This window comes from Columba livia, chromosome Z (genome assembly GCF_036013475.1).
Source record: "Columba livia isolate bColLiv1 breed racing homer chromosome Z, bColLiv1.pat.W.v2, whole genome shotgun sequence".
NCBI classification, from domain to species: domain Eukaryota; kingdom Metazoa; phylum Chordata; class Aves; order Columbiformes; family Columbidae; genus Columba; species Columba livia.
In genome coordinates this window covers 77,076,469-77,096,902 of record NC_088642.1, presented here as the reverse complement: position 1 = coordinate 77,096,902, position 20,434 = coordinate 77,076,469, and the positions used below count along the sequence as shown (strand labels likewise).

Below are 20,434 nucleotides of genomic sequence, written 5' to 3'. Positions count from 1 at the left end.
TGCATTCTCCAACAGTCATTGTACATATCTGCTAGGAATTACAATAATCAGCAGTGAATAAAACAGTTGTTTTAATAATTAGCTCACATATCTTGAAGAAACCTTATTGGGACAGCAAGAAAACCTGTTATTGAACTGAGCATGGCTAAAATAAAAAGTTATTTCCAACATGATCACCAACATTAGGAGAAAAGCCTGCTGTAATTGCTTTGTACTTGATAGTATGAACAGGCCAGTAATACTGTGTCCATTTCCCCATTCTTAATTGTATTTCTTCATTTTTTATTTGTTTTTTAGACTGCGTCCAGGTGTTGTTTTTCTTGTCAGAGCATAGTGTGAATCCTCGCTAGAGGGCAAAGGCAGCCTTAATAAAAGCACATTTTAGCACCTACGGGAATTTAGTAATGGCTTATTTATTCTCTTTGAAGACTATGGTCAGAGGTTCTCAGATCCAATGTGCTGCATCTGTGTGCACTAATAAAGCAGAATTACATTCACTGTGCTTCACAAAGTGTGGCACAGATAAACACATGTGTGACCACACCTTGAAAGACCAGTTTTCTTCTTCAGTTCTTCAGTTTAGATAAATATACGCCACGGTCTGGAAGGAGATGCTCGTATTGATTGCTGCTGTTTGAGTAGCAAACAAACTATTTGTTTAAACGTCACTTTGTCGCCTGAAGAACCTGGAAAAAAGTCTGCAGTGAAGGTTAGCAATTGCTTTTCAGTTACAGTTACACCCATTTCTGCACAAAGTTCTCTGAATTGGAAAGGCTTATTCAGTCACCTGCAATGTTACTTCATATTTGTCTGACAAACATTATTTTCCAAAAAAAATCCCTCATTTACTGAAAAATTAGAAAGGTTCAGCTGACTCAAAGATTACAAACCCTAATTTTATTATTTTCCTTTTAGTAAAATCAATATATTTTATTTAACTTATTTTCACTTAATAAAAGACTTTTTCTTAAATATGACAAACTCTTTGCCAAGGTTTAAGTATGTGAATGTATTTGTCCATTTTCATAGCAACATATGTTACCTGGTTATTTTTATAAAGGAAGACAAATTTGGAAATCACAATCTCATGTGAAATTTGGAATTAATAACTGCGAATACAAAAATTAAAACACATTTATTTTATTTTTTCCAGCTTTCACCCTGCATTTGACAGAGCACTGGGGATGCCAGTTGCATAGTTGGAATTGCCTCCTCCACCTCATCTTACAATAGTCCAGCATTATTCAGAGTAAGACTTTCTCCAGACCTTGCCAGAGATGGCCAAGATTAGGAGAAAATCTGGAGCTGAAAAGGAAGCAGGTGTGTATGAGAATGAAGAAGAGGGACAACAAAATACAGTCAACGCATGTTTTGTGCCGCTGCTTTGAAAACCACCGGTTGCACCAACATCAATTGCATGAGTAGAAATGAAACTCTCCTATCCAGCCACATAACACACGATTTCTTAAATTCATTGTGCACATAAGCTTTAGGGGGTGCTCTACAAAAGCACTACATCTTAAATGCATTAATACTAAAACAGAAGAAAAACCTCTTTATGGTATTCATTCATACCAATTGCACAGCAGTAAAGCATAGTCAAGACTTAGCTACATTTTCCGAACGCAGAGCAGTATTTCTTTAGAAACTGAGGTACAATAAAGTTAAAAGACATTATTTTATTTATAAAAGATTTAGCTAATAACTTACCAAGATATTTTTTAATGTTTTGTGAACATAATTAGAAACTAAATCCAATGGCAGTAGACATTTTAAAATTGAGGTGAAGGGTGGAAAATGCTGCAGGGAAGGAATGTGGAGTGAGAAAATTACATAAAATCAGGAGGTGGATGTGGGGCATCGTGTCACAATGCAGCATCTCTATGTCTCAAAAGGCAGAAAAGTCAACTTAATGCACCTAGAACTACACCCTGATAAAATCTGTAAATGTCCAGACCTATGTTTTGTATCCCCAATATTTTCTATCTTCAAGCATGATCTGAGGATTAAAAACCATCCTCTCTTTCATCTTCAGGTTCGCACATACTTTTCCATTTTTGTAGTTCCTGAGAATCATTTATCTTCCATATTTCAGCAAAGGACTTCAGTTTTTTCCTGGGGGAAAGAAAAAAATCAGTCAAAACATGGATACATTTTTAAATTAAGCACAGCAAATCTTGAAAGCTCTAGAGTCATCTGCAGAATTTTATACAGAGTCAAAAATAGTTGTTTGCGTAGCTCAAAATATTATGTGATCTTTAAACAATCAGTCAACATTTTCTAATATATGTATTCCACCTCTAGGACAGTCAACAATTTAATTTTAAAACTAGCTTACTGTACCAGAAGCATTGAAAAGATGAAATAAAACACTGAGCAAGAGTAAACCATTAAAGGAAATACATAACATTGTAGTTTGCATCATTTAATATCCAGTGTTCAGTTTCTACAAATTTGCATTTGTAGAATCACACAGAGGATAATGCATTTTCAAACTAAATTAGTATACACATTCTTCTTACTTTCTTTTTAGTATGTGTTGATTTGAGAGGGACTCATAAGAGCTGTGACAAATAACAAGAAGACATTTAAAATCGGCTAACACACATTCCTGATGACAAAGATGTCAAGACTGGACGGAATTACCCAGTGAATTTTCTTAAATAACATGAAAGTGATTTTGAAAAATAAGACAAGGCAGCTAGCCTGTGGGTATTGTGACAGCACAACTATACTTCTATGAACAGGTCTGAGTTTGATTCCCAAGATCATGATAATTTTTATTTCCTCTCACAAATACACCATACACATTTTAAAATTTGCTAATGTGTATTTGGGGGAGAAGGTACAGAGGAATACTTTGACACCTAGATCACATCATAGCAGTAAGTAAAAATAAACAGGAGTATACAAAAGAAAATATTTCTATAATGAACTGGAAAAATTAAGAATTACACGATACAATAATTGATGCACTGTGAAATTATCAGATAAATTTGTCATGTTTGTTTGTTTATTTATTTTCCGCTGACTTGAGTTCCAGGTTTACACAGATGCATGAAGTTGCCTCCAAAGTGCATGCAAGAGGTCTGCAATGAAGGAATAACCTGATAAAGGTCAAACTTGCTGAATTAGCAGCTGCTGTGTGGTGGATATCCCTGTATCTGATCCCTCCCATTGCAGTGTCATTAAAAGGGGAGGCAAAAGGGTCAACCTTTGGACGGGGTAGGCTGGTCTGGCAGGCTGGCTGCAATCTCAAGGTTACTTTTAGCAACTGCTGACAGAATGAAGGGCCATGTTCTCACTCCCACCCTTTTCTTCTTCAGGTAGACTCAAAGAATCATAGAACAGTTTGTGCTGGAAGGCACCTTCAAAGCCCATCCATTGCCACCCCTGCCATGAGCAGGGACATCTTCACCAGCTCAGGTTGCTCAGAGCCCCGTCCAGCCTGGCCTGGGATGTCCCCAGGGATGGTTCATCTACCACCTCTCGGGCCAACCTAGGACAGTGTCTCACCACCCCCAGGGGCAAAAATTTCTGCCTTATGTCCAGCCTGAATCTTCCTTCTTTTGGTTTAAAACCATCACCCCTTGTCCTATCAAAAAGACAGTAATGCCTTTTGACAAGTAACACCAGGAAATTGAACTTGTGTGATATCACCTCCAGAAAGAAGGACTTCTCAGCTGCATCAGATCCCTAACTTGGCCTGTTTTAGAGTCATAGAATCCTTCCAGTTGGAAGAGACACTCAAGATTATCAAGTCCAACCATAGCCTAACCTAACTCTAGTACTAAACCATGTCTCTAAGAACCTTGTCTAAATATCTTCTAAACACCTGCAGGGATGGTGACTCCCCCACTGTCCTGGGCAGCCTGTGTTCCTCTGCTTCACAACCCTTTCTGTGAAGAATTTTTTTGGTAATATCCAATCTGAACCTCCCCTGGCACAACTTGAGGCCGTTTCCTCTTGTCCTTTCACTTGTTAATTGGAAGAAGAGACCAACCCCCTCCACGCTACAAGCTCCTTTGGGTAGTTGTAGACAGTGATAAGCTCTCCCCCCTCAGCCTCCTTCTCTCGAGCCATGTGGCCATGCACAACCCAGCCCTGGCACCACCGAGAAAAGGGCAGGGAGCAAACCCACCAGCAGCAGCCTCACGAGATGGGTTTGGGGACCCTGCTCAGGCAGGTCCTCCCAAGCCACAGCTGCTGGTGCAGCTCCAGTGGCCCCAGTCCGCAGCGAACTGGGGAGTGCGGTGCTTCCAGCCTGTGACAAGTCAGGATAAAGCACTCATCACAGCTTTGGATTAAGTATTTATTCTTTTTCACTTTAAGGATACAAGCCAATCGCATACCGGTAACTAAAATACAGATGGCAGCTTACATATTTGAAAGCTGGTAAATGGGACGCAATTACGTCCCACAATTAAGACTAGCAAATCAGCCCTCACCCTGCCCCTCTATGGACACTGTAAATCAGTTTTCTAACAACATCATTGCACACTATTTTTACTGCTTGTAGGTTTTGATATGATTAACTCCCTTTTTAGCAATGGAGATGTGCCAGAACCCTATTTGGGCCCTGTCCAAGTAATATGCTAGCTTGGTTTTCATAGAACAAAGAAAGATAAACTAAAGGAACATATTATTATATTATTTTACATCTTAATTTTATTATACAGTAACTCTGACCTTCCAGCTCATACTCTCACCTTTCCATACGACAGTTTTTTGTTGATTTTAGAACCGTATGTATCCTCTAACAACAGAGTTCAGATATTGCTAGTAACTTGTTGGTTTACTTTTATCAGTTATTGACCATTATTTCCAATTAACATAAGCTACACGATTTTCCCCATAAACTGTCACGTATCTTCAACAGAACATTTTTATTTTGCTTACTTAAAAAGAGGATAAAAACTGGTGTTAAGCACTAAGCACTGCTAAGTCCCAAAATATCTGCCTGCACCTAAATATAATTAGTACTTAAATTTTTCTTATTTTAAATTGTTCTGTCAGGATTAGTTACGGCCATCGGATAAGAGAGCTCTTTATTTATTATATTCCTAAAAGGCTATTTGAATTTTGCAGAATTGACTGCCACTGAAAATAATAACAACAAAAAAATTCAGTGGAAATCAATATTAGCACATATTTCTAAATTGTGTACATCATGTTACAGGTTTTATAAAAATGATGTCATTTGATTCACATGGGAATTTTCATAACTAGTCTAATATATAAGGCACATATATCCCTAAATGAAAATGAGTTATCAGAAAAGTATGAAAATCCGCAGATTTTCAGTAAAATCGTGTGTGTTCAGGATGCAATCAAAATATATTATAAATATTCATTTTTAAGTTAAATCAGAAAAATAATAACTTCATTTCCTTCTACACTATAGCGTGCAAATCTAATTTCAATTTTCAAAGTGAAAAATATACTTTCTAAATTAAATCTATTAATATTTTCGCTGTCACTGGTGAGTACAGAAGTAGGCATTGTAAGACAGTTATATTTCAAATTTTTCTTCCTGGAAACAGTGAAAATATATACCTGAAAGGCTAAATATGCTAGTACTTGCCATAAGAAAATAATAAATAGTTTATTCCTCATGTTAGCTCAATGTGTATTTAGTTTATTTCAATCTTCTTTCAGGGGGCAGCAATTAAGCTCTGATATAACAGCTAACTATAAAATCTAAAGCTTTGATTGAAATGGATAGCATAATTTCCTAAATATGTTTTTCAAAGTTTTGTCTCACTGTCTCTTCCATGAAGGGTAGGAGGATATCTGAAGTAGCTCTTACTGTGCTTTTTAATGCACATTGTGTGAAATGCTCTTTGATTCACAGCTGAGTTTCATTAGGGAGGAAAAAAAAAATCACAATTGTTCTGACCTTTTCATATTCACTATCGTCTCCAACTCCTTTGATTTGTCAGCTGCTTTCTTCAAGATTTCTTCAGGAATATCTGCCAGTTTGGCAACATTGAGCCCATAACTCCTTGCAGAGACTCCTTTAGTTATTTGATAAAGAAAAGTGATAAATTCAGGATTCTCTCCATCTTCAGGTCCTAATAAAACAAAACCAAAACCAAAAGCTCTTCTATTATGTTAATAAAATGTAGCAGACTAAAATGGCAAAGCCTGCAGTCCCATGCTTGCTGTGTGATTTATAGCATTGAATAAGTATGAACGAAAAATGTTTCCTTGAGACCACACATTTCACCTACCCCCTGTGAGACAAAAAAAACCCTTTACTGTATTCTTACCTGGGGTCTTATGAAGCAGACTTGTGTGTGTGCACACACGAAACTTTGAGTCTTTGTACATCAAACTGATTAGTTAACGCTGCAACTCAGATATTGCATCTCACATTTGCTGAGCAATGACAGAATAAAGGAAGTGTCAGTAATCCCACAATTAAGAAACCTGTAACTACAGCACAACAAAAAGTTTGCTGCCTGTCAGGAACTTAGGAGCCACAGAAAACATTAGCTAAAACCAAAGGTTAGGATGGTGAATCTACAGCTAGGGATTCTTTCTATTCCATGACAATAAGATGGAAACTTAAAAGCCATCATTACAAATCTGATGACCCCTTCCTCTTTAGACATTCTTGTTGCATCCCAGCACAATCCAGGCCTTGTGTAAAGAGCAGAAAAAGTATGGGGTCATTCGTTGCCATTTGTTCCTGTCTTAAAAATGCAGGTTTTTGGAAACCATGGGGATTTCCATAAATGCTGATGACTCAAGCTGATTTGATCTGAGTGATCCCAGTCAAAAACTGAAAAAAAAAAAAAAAAGCCATAAAACTCATCTAAAATAAAACAATTAAAATGTTAAGTCATAAGGAGCTGAAGATACAGGGAGAGCAAGAAACAGATGTGTTGTTGCTCGCAGGCTGGGGCACTACACCTGCTGTGCTTTCTGTAGAAAAACAGTGAAGGCAACATATGGCCTGAAGGTTTAGGTCAGCTAACAGTCAAAGCAGAAATGCTGATGCAGGACACTGAAACACAAAGTATAGGGTTTCACGGACACAATAGTTAAGGAACAGTAACTATTGAATACCGATAACATCTCAATTGCCTGAGAGTACCAGAGATTAACAGTTCAATTAATCAACTCTGTGAGAAAAGGACATGGTGATGCCCAGGAGAGCAATGCTCATTACTGGAAACATGCATCACTCCATAGTGCTCACCTAAACACAACATTACTTTGAATTATCTGTTCTCAAAGTTAACATGTTTCTGGGATCCCTGGTTCCAATATGAAACACAATACCAAAGATGAAGTCTCCCTCTAGCCAAACATTTCTTTAACTAACTCTCTGAAAAACATTTTTAAAGTGATAGATTATTTATTTAAATACATAACTCAGTGGAAAACACTGAAGTCCCCTGTCTCTATTAGTTTACAATATAAGCAGATAATACAATATTAAAAAAATTTAGGAAGAAGGTAAATAGCAAACTTCATGCCAATTCTTAAAAAACTATTTCCAAGAATGATGTAGGGAACAGGCAACTATCAGGCAAAGTGGGAAAACCAGAGTAAGAACTGTCAAGCACCTGATTAAACCAGATACATCAAGAAAAAAAAAAAATCAAAACAGATTGTACGGAAGGAAATCCTACATCAAAAATGTGTTTTAAGTTTGGAAGCCATGTGAGTAAGAGAGATCCAGTGGATAAATCCTATGTGGATTTTCAAAAGTTTTTTGACAAGAGTCCTGTATCACATGCTCTTTGGAAACTAAGCAGCTACAATCTAAAAGGAAGGCCTCTGCATTTGTAAATAATTGGTTAAAAGATAGGAAACAGATGGTAACAGTCCTCACCATGAAGGGTGATCATCACTGCAGACAGAGCTGCTCAGCATAGCCATTATCAAACAAGGAAAAGAGCTAAGCAGTAAGCTGATAAACTTTAATGAAAATACTAATTCAGAGCAACAGTGACAAGAAGAAGAGATGCTGCAACTCTTCTGCATGGTAAGACAAGAACTGAATGGAATTAAGAAAAGCAAACTACAAAATTATGCATGGCATGGAAAGGATGAACAGAGATTATTCTTCTGCCTCTTCTAATTCAAGAAGTGGGATCGCCAATTGAAACTACAAGATATTTCAAGAATTTCAGAACAAACAAGAGGAGCAGGATCTTCACACAAGATGGTGCTAAATTTTGGAGGTCTTTGACTCAGTGGGATGAAGATGCTAAAAGTGCACAATGATACTCAGGGAAACTAGAAACCTCATTGAAATAAAATCCATTGAAGATACTAAAAACCAGAAAATGCATCTAGCTTTTGAAGCCTCCTAAGCAGCAAATGTTTGCAGACAGTGAGACCTTTTAGAGGAAGATTTGCTATATGTTTGTTTCCTAATCCTTCCTCCCCCATCCTTTGTATTTGGCTACGGTGAAAAGCTGGATACTGGAGTGAGTTAATCTTCTATCTGAGCGTGCTCGGTCATCCTTATACTAAATAGAAATTTTTGTTCGGTTTTCAAGCCCCCCCCCAAAATGTGTATATAGGCTGATACTCTAGTAAGTTTGGATTTATCACTTTCATGTCAAGGTTTAAATTACCATTACAATTTTACAATTTCTGGCTATGCCCATACTGCCAGAATCCCAGATGGATTTATACCGTACCTTTTTGTTCAGCACTTTCCTCCTCATTCACCAGGAAAGCCATGTGGTAATTACCAACTTTTTCTGGATACACCTTCTCTAGGTCACAAACTGAGGGATAGTGAGTGACAAACAGTGTCAATGATTCCACCTACAACAATGAAATAAACACATAAGAAGATTTGACTTTAATTTTTTTTTAAACACAGCAACACAGAGCTGGTATCCTTTATCTATTATTTCTTTGCTCTGAGTTTAGACATGCTGCATTTCTACAAGGAAATACACACCATGTCAAAGCATACCATAGTGCAGGCTGCAAAAAGAATTTACTGAGCATGTGTCAGATTGAACACTTACATCTCTAATAAAATGTTCAAGTGTAGCATAAGCTATAGCGATTCCGTCATGTGTGCTAGTTCCTCTTCCCAGTTCATCCAAAATTACTAGCGATCTTGAAGTTGCTTTTCTTATTATCTCAGCAGTATCTCTCAGTTCTTCCATAAAGGTACTTCGGCCTTTGTAAATGTTGTCTGCTGCGCCCATTCTGCATTAGGACACAAAACAGATCAGTTGATTAAGTTCAAATAAATGCCAGACAATACCAAAAATAACTCATGATAATGAAACTGTTTTGTAGCACATCTCTTGTTGCTGCTCCAAGCAGAGCAGAAAAACTCAGGTAGAACATTCACCTTCCAGGACAAGCTACTGCTTAGGAAAAAAAGCAACCACAGCACATGGTGTAGATGAGACGGTAAAAAAGACTGAAAGGTCCAGAGGGAACTACTCATGTACCATTAAACACGGGCTTCCACGCATTCCTCAGGACAACAGGGTACACTGGCCCTGTGGGCACCTGCGGGAGGTCAGGCTGCAGGGACAGCAGAGAATTTTTCTGGGTTATCAGTCCCCAAGTAAATCCACAGACAGAAATCTCAGCACCCCATGTCAACAACAGGAACTGGGGAGGACAAAGTCAGGGACAGGGGGCTATTTCTTAGCATGAAGTTCTTCCATCTCGACAAACAGTATAAGGCAGCCTGCTCTTCTCCTAAAAAGCACCCTGGGAGTCCGGACCAGTCAGCTCGCAAGAAGGATTCCAGCAAAGGTAGCTATGAAAATGAATTTTACTTTATTGGTTTAGTCTGACCATCTAATTTGCATGTTTTTTAAATGCTAACAACACCTGAAAGTATTAGATATTAGCATTTTCATGTAGAGACAGAGTGAACACTCATGTGACCAGGTATTTGTGCATCCATACAGGTACAGCAATTAGTTCCTTCAAGCAGTAACAGAATAACAATTATTTCTGCTAATTACATAGGCACACAATCCTACTAACATGCTTAAGTATCATTTTAAGAGAAATATTTCCCACCTCATCTTTTTACACAACTGCTCTTGAACTTACTGACCTCCATCCAGGTGAGTTTCTCCTCTGCCCTACACACGAGTGTGCACACACACACAAAACCCTTCATGTTTCATGCCTTTCAGCGCTGTTTCAGATTCATAGAAGAATCTGAGGATTGAAGGTATCTCCAGTTGTAAAACTGCAGTTTTCATCTCAGAAATCTGCTGGTAATTCACCCTGTTTTTCTCCTGCAGCTTTCCATACCTATTCAATTAATACGCTTTCTACCTGGAAAAAAAGAACATTCCCTTTTTCCATATGTGCTTTTCAATTACATTAATCATATTACAATGTCACTTCTGAGATAGGTTATCATTACCAAGCCACTGAGCAGGGCTGTAAAGATGGATTTGTTCACTCTCATCAGCCAATAACATAGTTACATACAAGCCACATTGATTTAAGGAAAACTGACTCATGGGCTTAGCATATTACATTTTCAGATTCAACAGCTGGCCACAACAGTATTTAAAGCCAATCAAAACCTTTAAAGAGAATCCCAGTATAGCTTTTTTTTTTTTCCTCTCGGTCTTTTGCTGCATCTCTCTCTAATATAATTGCTTCTGTTGCCTACATAGCAAGATATTAATCATTTTACGGGGATCTTGTGATTGTCAAGAGTAATTGACTACCAATATCAAAAAACAGCAGCTTGGACACAGCAGAATTATGAGTTCTATATATTCTCTGGTCCCTGCCCTGGAAATTAGGTAGGGTGGCATGCATAACCTCACAATACACAAATCTTCAATAACAAATGAGCTAGTTTTGGTTGCATATGGGCATTATGATACAAGGTGCAAACTGACAGTTTTCATTTCATTGAGTATGAGCTTACATACACACACACTAGTTATACTCCTACGTAGTGGGGAAGAAAAGTGATTTTGCACATAAGCTAATTAAATTTCACATTAATTTCAATGAATTAAATATATAATTCCGGATTCCAACGCATTGTGAAATGAACATTTTCTGTAATCCTTTTAAATGCTGGGTTAAGAACTATGAAGGGATTACTGAATTTCTCACAGTGCCCCCAACACGTCCCAGCCCCTTTCCTAGTTTGGTTCAGCCATCATGTACTACTGCAAAATCAAACAATCCCCCTTTATCACAGTACTGCACAGATCTACAGATAACAATATAAATTAATCTATTTTTAACACTATTAACTAGAAATAAGTTAACCAGAAGACAAATACTTTTTATGTATGAGTGCATGGAAGACAATTTCCTGACACAACTGGTTAGTGAGCCTACCAGAGAAGGAGCCGCACTGGACCTGTTTGTAAACAGAGAAGGGCTCCTGGGCAACGTGTCGGTTGGAGGTCACCCCTTGGGCACAGTGATTGTGAAATGACTGAGTTTCCTGTTTTTGTAGAAGTTAGAAAAGCGGTCAGCAGAACTGCTCCTTTGGGCTTCCGAAGGGCAGACTTTGACCTGTTCAGAAGGCTGGTTGGCAGAGCCCATTGGGAGGCAGGCTGAAAGACAAAGGAGTCCAGAAAGGCTGGTTGCTCTTCAAAAAGGAAATCTTGGAGGTACAGGAGCAGGCTGTCCTCAGGTCCTCGAAGGCAGGCTGGCGGGGAAGAAGACTGGCCTGGCTGAATAGAGAGCTGCAGCTGGAACTTAGGCATAAAAAGAGAATTTCTAACCTTTGGAAGGAGGGGCAGGCCACTCAAGAGAAATACAAGAATTCTGCGAGGGTATGCAGGGAGAAAATTAGAAGGGTCAAAGCCCAACTAGAGCTGAGCCTAGCTACTGCTGTAAAGGGCACCAAGAAATGTTTCTGTAAACACATCAGCAACAAAAAGAGGGCTAAGGAGAATTTCCATCCCCTGATGGATGTGGGGGAAAACAATGACAGAAAATGAAGGGAAAGGCAGAGGTACTAAAGGCCTTCTTTGCCTCAGTCTTTAATAGTCAGAACAGTTGTGCTCCACATACCCAGCCCCCTGAGCCAGAATACAGGGATGGGGAGCAGAATGAAGCCCAAATAATCCAAGGGGAAATGGTTGGTGACCTGCAGCACCACTTGGACACCCACAAGTCTGTGGGGCCAGATGGGATCCATCCAAGGGTCCTGAAGGAGCTGGCTGAGGTGATCGCTGAGCCACTTTCCATTGTCTATCAGCAATCTTGGCTAACAAGGGAGGTCACAGTTGACTGGAAGTTGGCAAATGTGACACCCATCTGTAAGAAGGGCTGGAAGGAGGATCCAGGGAACTACAAACCTGTCAGTTTAACCTCGGTGACAGGGATGGACATGGAGCAGATCATCCTGAGTGACATCACACGGCACATACAAGAGAACCATGTGATCAGGCCCAGTTAACATGGGTTTATGAAAGGCAGGTCCTGTTTGACCAACCTGGTCTCCTTCTATGACAAGGTAACCCGCTTAGTGGATGAGGGAAAGGCTGTGGATGTTGTGCACTTAGACTTCAGTAAGGCCTTTGACACCATATCCCACAGCATCTCCTGGAGAAGCTGCAGCTCATGGCCTGGATGGGTGGACTCTGCGATGGATAAAGAACTGTCTGGAGGGCCAGGCCCAAAGAGTTGTGGTGAACAGAGCCAAATCCAGTTGGCGGCTGGTCATGAGTGGAGTTCCCCAGGGCTCAGTAATGGGGCTAGTTCTGTTTAATCTCTTTATCAATGATCTGGATGAGGGGATTGAGTGCACCCTTAGCAAGTTTGGAGACGACATCAAATTGGGTGGGAGTGTTGATCTGCTGCAGGGTAGTAAGACCATACAGAGGTATCTGGACCATCTGGGTCATTGGGCTGAGGCCAATTGTATGAGGTCTAACAAGGCCAAGTGCCAGGTCCTGCACTTGGGTCACAACATCCCCAGGCAGCACTACAGGCTTGGGGAAGAGTGGCTGGAAAGTGCCTGGCAGAGAGGGATCTGGGGATGTTGATAGAGAGCAGCTGAACATGAGCCAGCAGTGTGCCCAGGTGGCCAAAAAGACCAACAGCATCCTGGCTTGTGTCAGGAATAGTGTGGCCAGCTGGACTAGGAAAGTGGTTGTGCCACTGTACTCGGCACTGGTGAGGCTCCACCTTCAATAGTGTGTTCAGTTTTGGGTCTCTCATCATAAGAAGGACATGGAAATACTAGAGAGAGCACAGAGGAGGGAGAAAAAGCTGGTGAGGGGCCTGGAGCACAAGTCTGATGAAGAGCCGCTGAGAGAACTGAGGCTGTTCAGCATGGAGAACAGGAAGTTGAGGGGAGATCTTATCACTGTCTACAACTACCTGAAAAGAGGTTGTAGCATGGAGGGGGTTGGTCTCTTCTCCCAAGTAGCAAGTGATAGGACAAAAGGAAATGGGCCAAGTTGCACCAGGGGAGATTTAGGTTGGATATTAGGGAAAAATTCTTCCTAGAACGGGTTGTCAGGCATTGGAACAGGCTGCCCAGGGCAGTGGTGGAGTCACCATCCCTGGAGGTGTTTAAAAGGCGTTTAGACGAGGTTCTTAGGGACATGGTTTAGTGCTAGAGTTAGGTTATGGTTGGACTCAATGATCCTGAGGGTTTGTTCCAACCAAAATGATTCTATGGTTCTATGTCTGAACAACCTCTGGCTCCACAGTCGGCAACTTTAATCTTAGTTTCCAACCCTAGGATTATTGGTATTATTATTTTATAATTTTTATTTGGCTTTTCCTTACAGAGACAGCACCTACCATGCTGTCTGGTCTGCACCTATGATGATTGCACTGAAAGTTCTCAGTTCTATTTTTCTCTTGGATTGCATCATTTCCATAGAGCCCTCAAAATCATTTAGTCATTTTGTATCTAATTTGCATTCACAAAAATAATTTTCAGAACTTCCTCACTGAATGCTCAAGATACAAACAGAAATGAGTACTATTTTGCTCTGGTTGTTAACAACAGCTGCAAAAGAAGCCTTTCTTTTCAGCATCTTAAAAGATTCAAATCCAACTCAGGCTTATCTACAGATTAAAAAGCACGTGTATTTTTCAATGACATAAAAACTCTTAAATGTCATCCTTTGAAAATGGATAAAATTGTTCTTTCTCCCCCTGTCCTTGACACTAGAAGAATCACACTTGTATTTTAAACTGACGTGTTATGCAATATTATCCCAGAGGCAAGTAAGAATAACTATTGTAATGTGGATGATTGCATTTATAACAGTAATGGTTAATATGCAACAACACATTGCTCCTTAACTGTATGCTATATTATTCTTGATACAATAAAGTTTTTGAGTCAAAACACCTATTGCTTAAACAATTCTTCAAGTTTAAAACAGCCATAATAAATCCCACTAAACTCCCACGAGATTCAGTTGCTTTGAATTTACATTTTGATGTAGTTTGCCTCCTAAATATTTTCATACATCAAAATAATAAACTCTTTCCCACAATGCTGAATAGAATCCAGATGATTTACCATTGTTAACAGCTACTCTATAGCTAATACCTGAGATGCTATCCCTATGAATTGTTAGGGTAAAAATGCTAAAAGAATGTTATAAATACTAAGCCTTAATGCTGCCAGCACTTAAAGCACTTCCTTTCTTGTTTGCTTGGTTTTCATTTTACACATGGTCTTAATAAAATCTCCAAGATTCACTTTCTCTGGAAAGCTACCTACAATGGGATCAGATATTTCTGTAACCTTTATATATACACAAAAATAAGTATTTGATTACATTTTAATGGTGACAATATAGTGAAAGAGGTATGACTTGTCCCTGAGTGATGCAGACATGTCATGCACTACCCAAATTTTCTTTTCTTCCCTCTCTCAATTTAAAAAAAAAAGAAAAATAATGGACTTAGGAGAAAAGGTTACAACAGAATAAGACAGTCACAAAAGCAAACCATTAGAGCAAAAACCGTGCCACCCATCTTCACCAGCTTTATTAGTCTATTTGTTAAAACACCAGCTGCTGCAAGTAGTTACACGGTTAATAAAAAAAAATCCATTTCTGCTATGGAATTTCTAATGTCTACATTCAGAAAGACTACTGCATTCTGCCCATGAGGAGCCTGCAGACATCCAATGCGAAGAGCGCCTCTTTAGTGCTGGCAAGAGATCCATCACTCCTCAGCAAATGCAATTTGGCTGGAAACCACTTGTTATAATGTCTCTTTGACAGCCAACCAAATTTCATAAAATTAAAAGCTCTTCATCTTATAATGTTCAACACATCTATTATGTAAAGAAAAAAAAAAAGGACACATTATCTCTTTTCAGTGCTAGGTTTCAACTGGTAAAGATTCTTGTCTATAGACTTGGAAAAAAAAACCACAGGGAAACAGGGAAGCAATGTTTTCATAAATTAATTTTTGAAGGATAAGTTCGAAACTATGCAGCAGTAGCTAGCTTTATGTAAATCAGCTAGCACTATACGCTTAACCTCTATGTGACCCCTTGGAAAAAAAGACACAGATTTCCTTATTCTGCTGTAGGTGCAATCAAATGTGTTTTGTTGTTGCTGTTTGTTTTGTTTTTTAACCTGCTTTCCAGAGTCAATAAATGGGCACAGTACTGACCTTTTCTAAAGCAAGTGCCCTTCATCCTGGGAAGATATCCTAAGATATTTTGTCCTACAAGGCTCTATAAATGTTGGGATTTTTTTTAATTATACAAGCTATGATATCACTCAGAAACCACAGGAATTAAATAGCATAACTTCTTTCCTTGCATCTCAAGAATTTTTACGTAGTTGTTATCCATATAAACTTATTCTCAACAGGCGCCAACTAATATTGCTAAAATGTGTGGTCCTGAAAGTCACCTCAAGGCCTGGTGCTTTCAAGCTTTTGATCAGCTAGACACACCTGTGGGCTTTGAGAGCTCTTCATGAAAAATATATATGGAAGGAGAAAATTGAAATTGAAGTCACAGAGGTCTTCTTGGAGTTCCTTCTCTCAGCATCCTGTTAATATTGCTCTCAAAAAACCCAGGTGTCCTGAAGAAGGGGACAGACTTGCAGACTTGATGACCAACAGTGGTATGAAAACAATAGAATAACACAAGACATTGTTTTGGAGTGGAGCAGAGTGGCCCCCAGAGAACTGCAGCTGCCCTATGCTAGCAGGCCATGGGTGAAAGTGACAACATATAGGTTAAAACAGAAATTGCCCTAGTGTGACAGAAGGCAGTGAAAAAAAAGGATTTCGCCGAGCAGAAAAATGAACCTGAAATCCAGAAGCTTCTAGTTAAGGGTTTCTCCATGCTGTCTTTCAAAAGAAGTTATCCAACATGCTGTTAGTTGTTTTGGTTATAAAATTAAGAGCACTATGTGGAGGTCAGGTATTTCATTATTTCTTTATGTTAGTGTGAATCCCTGGCACTGCTTGTGAAAATGACCAAGCAGCCCAAGAGCTCCCAGAGGTCACAGAAACCAACTACATAAAACTGAGTGAATTCTAGAAAACAAGACTGCAAAACCGTTCCCTAGAGCCTTATTCTCATACAGGTGTCAACATTCCAATGCTACTTTTTAATTCCTAGTTCATAAAATGCTTCTTGCTGAAAAAAAAAAAACTTAGATGAAATTTCAGATTTTCCACCTTGATTTTAGAAAGATGCACTTGATTTTAAAAGTTAATCTAAAATACTTACTGGAGAAATGAAACCTAGTGCCTGTTGTGGAATAAACCTAATTAGTATAGTCTCTACACACTGCCTTTGCAGTTTAAGAGAAGGCATTGAGGTTTCCAGGTATGGTTTGTCTTCCCAGGGGTTAGAATTAAGCCTGACTTAATATCAGAATGTACTCATGGTCAAACTATTTATCCATCAAGAACAATTCACATTAAAATAAAATTACTCTTTCCTCTGAGAATATCTTCAATGCAAGGTGTAGAATACCGCTCTCTCAACAACACCACCAAAGACATTCCTTCCATGATTCAAAGAGAACATGGAAAAAAACACAAATAAAATAAATTCATAACATGACTTTACAGCTCCACTCACTCCCTCTCACACAAAACCCTTCAAAATGTCACTTCAAAGATCACTGTATTTGAACAGGAGTTATTAAACTTAAAATAAGTACTTTACAGAAAGAAAGGATTAGATGGATTCTTGCCTTATAGTTTATTTTCTTGCATGGGACTGTTCTCTACAACATGTTTTTGATTAACACTATATAGTTGATATTTTTTTATAAAATCTCACAACAACTGGTCTGTATCCACTTATTTTTTGGCAGAAAATACTCTTCCCAGCTGAAGTCTTATTGGTCTTTGCAGAAAATGAATGGCTGCAAAAATGTGAGTATTAACTGAACATGATGTTGATGAGAACGGAAAAACTTAATATTGATCCAAATGTGAATGGAACAACACAAGCGCAATTGCATTTCAAGACCTGTGTAAGTCTTCTCCCATTGAACTGGGTTATTGATTGTCTATCAGGCAGCTAGCAAACAGTACTTATGGAGACTTCACAGGTTAAAAATCAAAAGCAGTGTGCAAACTCGTCTGCCAAGAAAATGAAAACAAGCATCTCAAAGGGAGGACTGGCAGGCTGACTACTGCATGTCCCCTCCTGCAGTCCCAAGAAACCCAACACCTTTAACCAGAACAATTGTTCATTTTTGCACACAAAAGTGATTTGAAACCCTATGTATTTTGGAAACACTCAAACTGCTAATGAGGTTGTTAGTATTATACAAAAGTAGCTCAATTTGGATATTGTAACTTTTGGCTACTTTCCACATACAATGAGAATTTATCAAGTAATTCTTTAGAAGATAGCATCTGCAAATTTATAGCAGTTCACTGGCAAGAAACTAATGCTTCACACTCCCCCACAGAGTACTGGTAAATCATTTACTTCATTTCCATCAAGCTCTTACTGATTCAAACCAAAAACTGACAATAAGAAAAATAATTTACAGAAACTGCAATTACAGAATTTTTAAAGTAACTCTTATCCAAAGTATGACAGAAAGCACTGTTATCAGGATAGGTTTGGTTTTTCTTTTCATTATTCGTGGACAACTTCTAAGAAGTAAATGTGTGCAAAATTACACGACAATGACAGGAAATCAGAGGATGCTCGTGATACTAACCTATTTACAGTCAACATGCACACATGTGCTCAACCATTTCTACAGCTGCTTATTTGCAAATTTTAAATTAAGAAATACCAATGGTTTGTTACCAGATTTAGAAGAACAGTTGTTGAAAAGCCTGACAGAATGCATTACACATTTAATGTAAAATACATTTTTATTTTGTAAATTATTGTAGACATACAATATTCTCAGTCACTGAGAAATTAACGAAACAAGTAAAACGTAAGACCACTAGGGATACGTACTTTGCATTATCCTGGAAAGAAAAACAAGTCCAAAGCAATTTTAATACTCAGTTTCATAATGTTTTTTACTTTTTTTTTTTCCCTTTTCTATATCACTAGGTAATTGAAACAGCCAGAACAAGTAATCACTTAAATCCTCAATACCTTATAGACCTGGCCAACACAGGCATGCTGCACACATGACTACCCCGGTATAATAAAAGAAATGTATCTAACAGGATTAGCTTTCAAGATGTGAATTTCATTGATTTTTTTTTTTTCTGAAAGCCAGAGGCAAGAAATACACCCATGGATTGCAGTGAACATTTGATATTTTAAAAGCTTCACCTCGATTGACAGAACAGGTAGGACTGAGTTCAGAAGATAAAATACCAGCCTAGTCAATACAGTCACTAAGTGACAAGAAGTTACTAAAATCCTCTCATTCCTAAAGCTCTGTAAGGCAACAGAATTCAGCTGCTCTTCCAAAAACTTATGTTACATCACCTGTGAAGAATACCTGAGAAAGTTCTTTACTGAAGTTCAGCAATGATACCCTCAGTAAGAAAACTTCTTAAAAATACTTGTCATGCTGCCTGGAGCAAATATATCACTCACCGGTAAAAGAATCCAGCAGACATCTGGTTAATTCTAAAATTTTCCATTCTATTTTAAAACTGGACCTGCTCAAGGGTAAGTTCTACTTTCTCCATGCCACGTCACTCACAGCCCACAGCAGCTGGCTGTCAGGACGCAAGGGGTGAGCTCGGAGGAGCGGGGTGTCCAGCAGCACAACCCGGACACGACAGCAATAGCTTAAATTCTGCATTCAAACATGCAAAGGATTTTACATCTGATGTATCAGTGGATTGGTTTCCACAGGTCCATCAGCTTTTACATTTACTCAAACCCAGAATCAGGCATTTGTTTTTCTTACCCTCAGTGAGAAAGCTGCAATTTGTTCCTGTACACAGGTACCAAACTGAGGTTTCTATTGCAGCTTGTCCTTCTGACTGAGAGATCTGCCAGCGCAGGCAGTGCATACCAGAAGGCAAATAGTATTATAGATGGAGAAGTTTATCACGGCTCCATTAAGCAGCTGATGCTCCAAACACATGCTTTTACCCTGATTTCTCTGCAGGAAACCATTAAGACAGTACAAGTGTTACTGATGGTCAAGAGAAAGAGCAGATTAAGAATACAATCACTTTGCTGAAGGATGAACTGTAAGTGCAGATAGGCAAATTAGGCACATCAATACCAGCTTGAAAAAGCTGAAAAAAACAAGACAAAACCCCAGCCCTAAAATATGCACAGGTCTACACTTAACTACTCTCAGATTCCAGCGAGGGAACTCAAGGTAATTAAGTTAATGTGCATATGTAGCTGAAGGATTGAGGCCAAGGGAGGATTAAAGAGAGGAAACTATAGCAACAGACTAGGGACAATAGCTGAAGCATTCAGCACAAGTGAACTTTTCCCCTTTAAACCTGTGGACGCTACAGAAAATCCAATTCAAGTCGCAGCTAGGTTAAATCATAGCATGGAAGAATTCTAGAAAGGTATATACCACCATTCGATGTAAGAGTTTCAACTTTACTGTAAAATAGCTGTTCAGCTTCACAGGCAAATTTCAAATTTCAACCCCCCCTGCACTCCCCTACACCATTGTATGGAAAGTCTTTCAACCCCTATCAGGAATACTGCAGTAGAAACTGTTTTATAAATCTCACTGTACATACAAGTAACTGCCTTTTATTGACTTAAATGAATTTTCAAGCCTGATTTAAACCCCTGTAAACAAAACAGTTTTGTTCACAGATTTTATCAAATGCCATGTATTTAAACCAAGGACTGTTTATTAAATATTATATTACATGTATATGAGATGTAAACCTAACACTGCAGATTCATGTTAGTATGAAATGAATAAAGACACAAAACTAAATTAGCTACAAATGTCTACAGCATAGCTTAATTTATTTCTGCAGAGCTACAGAACACTGTCAGAAACAGTTACAGTTCAAACGTACTGTGATATGTCCAACACATAACTTTTCTAGGAAAACAGGACAA

General features: G+C 38.6%; 1 protein-coding gene across 2 annotated transcripts in view; it reads right to left on the bottom strand.

Annotated features, from left to right (window-relative positions):
• Positions 1–1,124: 1,124 nt before the first annotated feature.
• The window catches only part of MSH3 (mutS homolog 3), a 125,711-nt gene continuing 106,401 nt past the window's right edge, over positions 1,125–20,434 (bottom strand). For both annotated transcript variants that reach the window (XM_065046429.1, XM_065046430.1), the window contains exons 21-24: positions 9,003–9,189; positions 8,664–8,793; positions 5,900–6,074; positions 1,125–2,115 (exon numbers count right to left, since the gene is read on the bottom strand). In XM_065046429.1, coding sequence (XP_064902501.1) covers positions 2,007–2,115; positions 5,900–6,074; positions 8,664–8,793; positions 9,003–9,189 — 601 coding nt within the window. In that variant the 3' untranslated portion in view covers positions 1,125–2,006. The remainder of the gene's footprint in view (positions 2,116–5,899; positions 6,075–8,663; positions 8,794–9,002; positions 9,190–20,434) is intronic.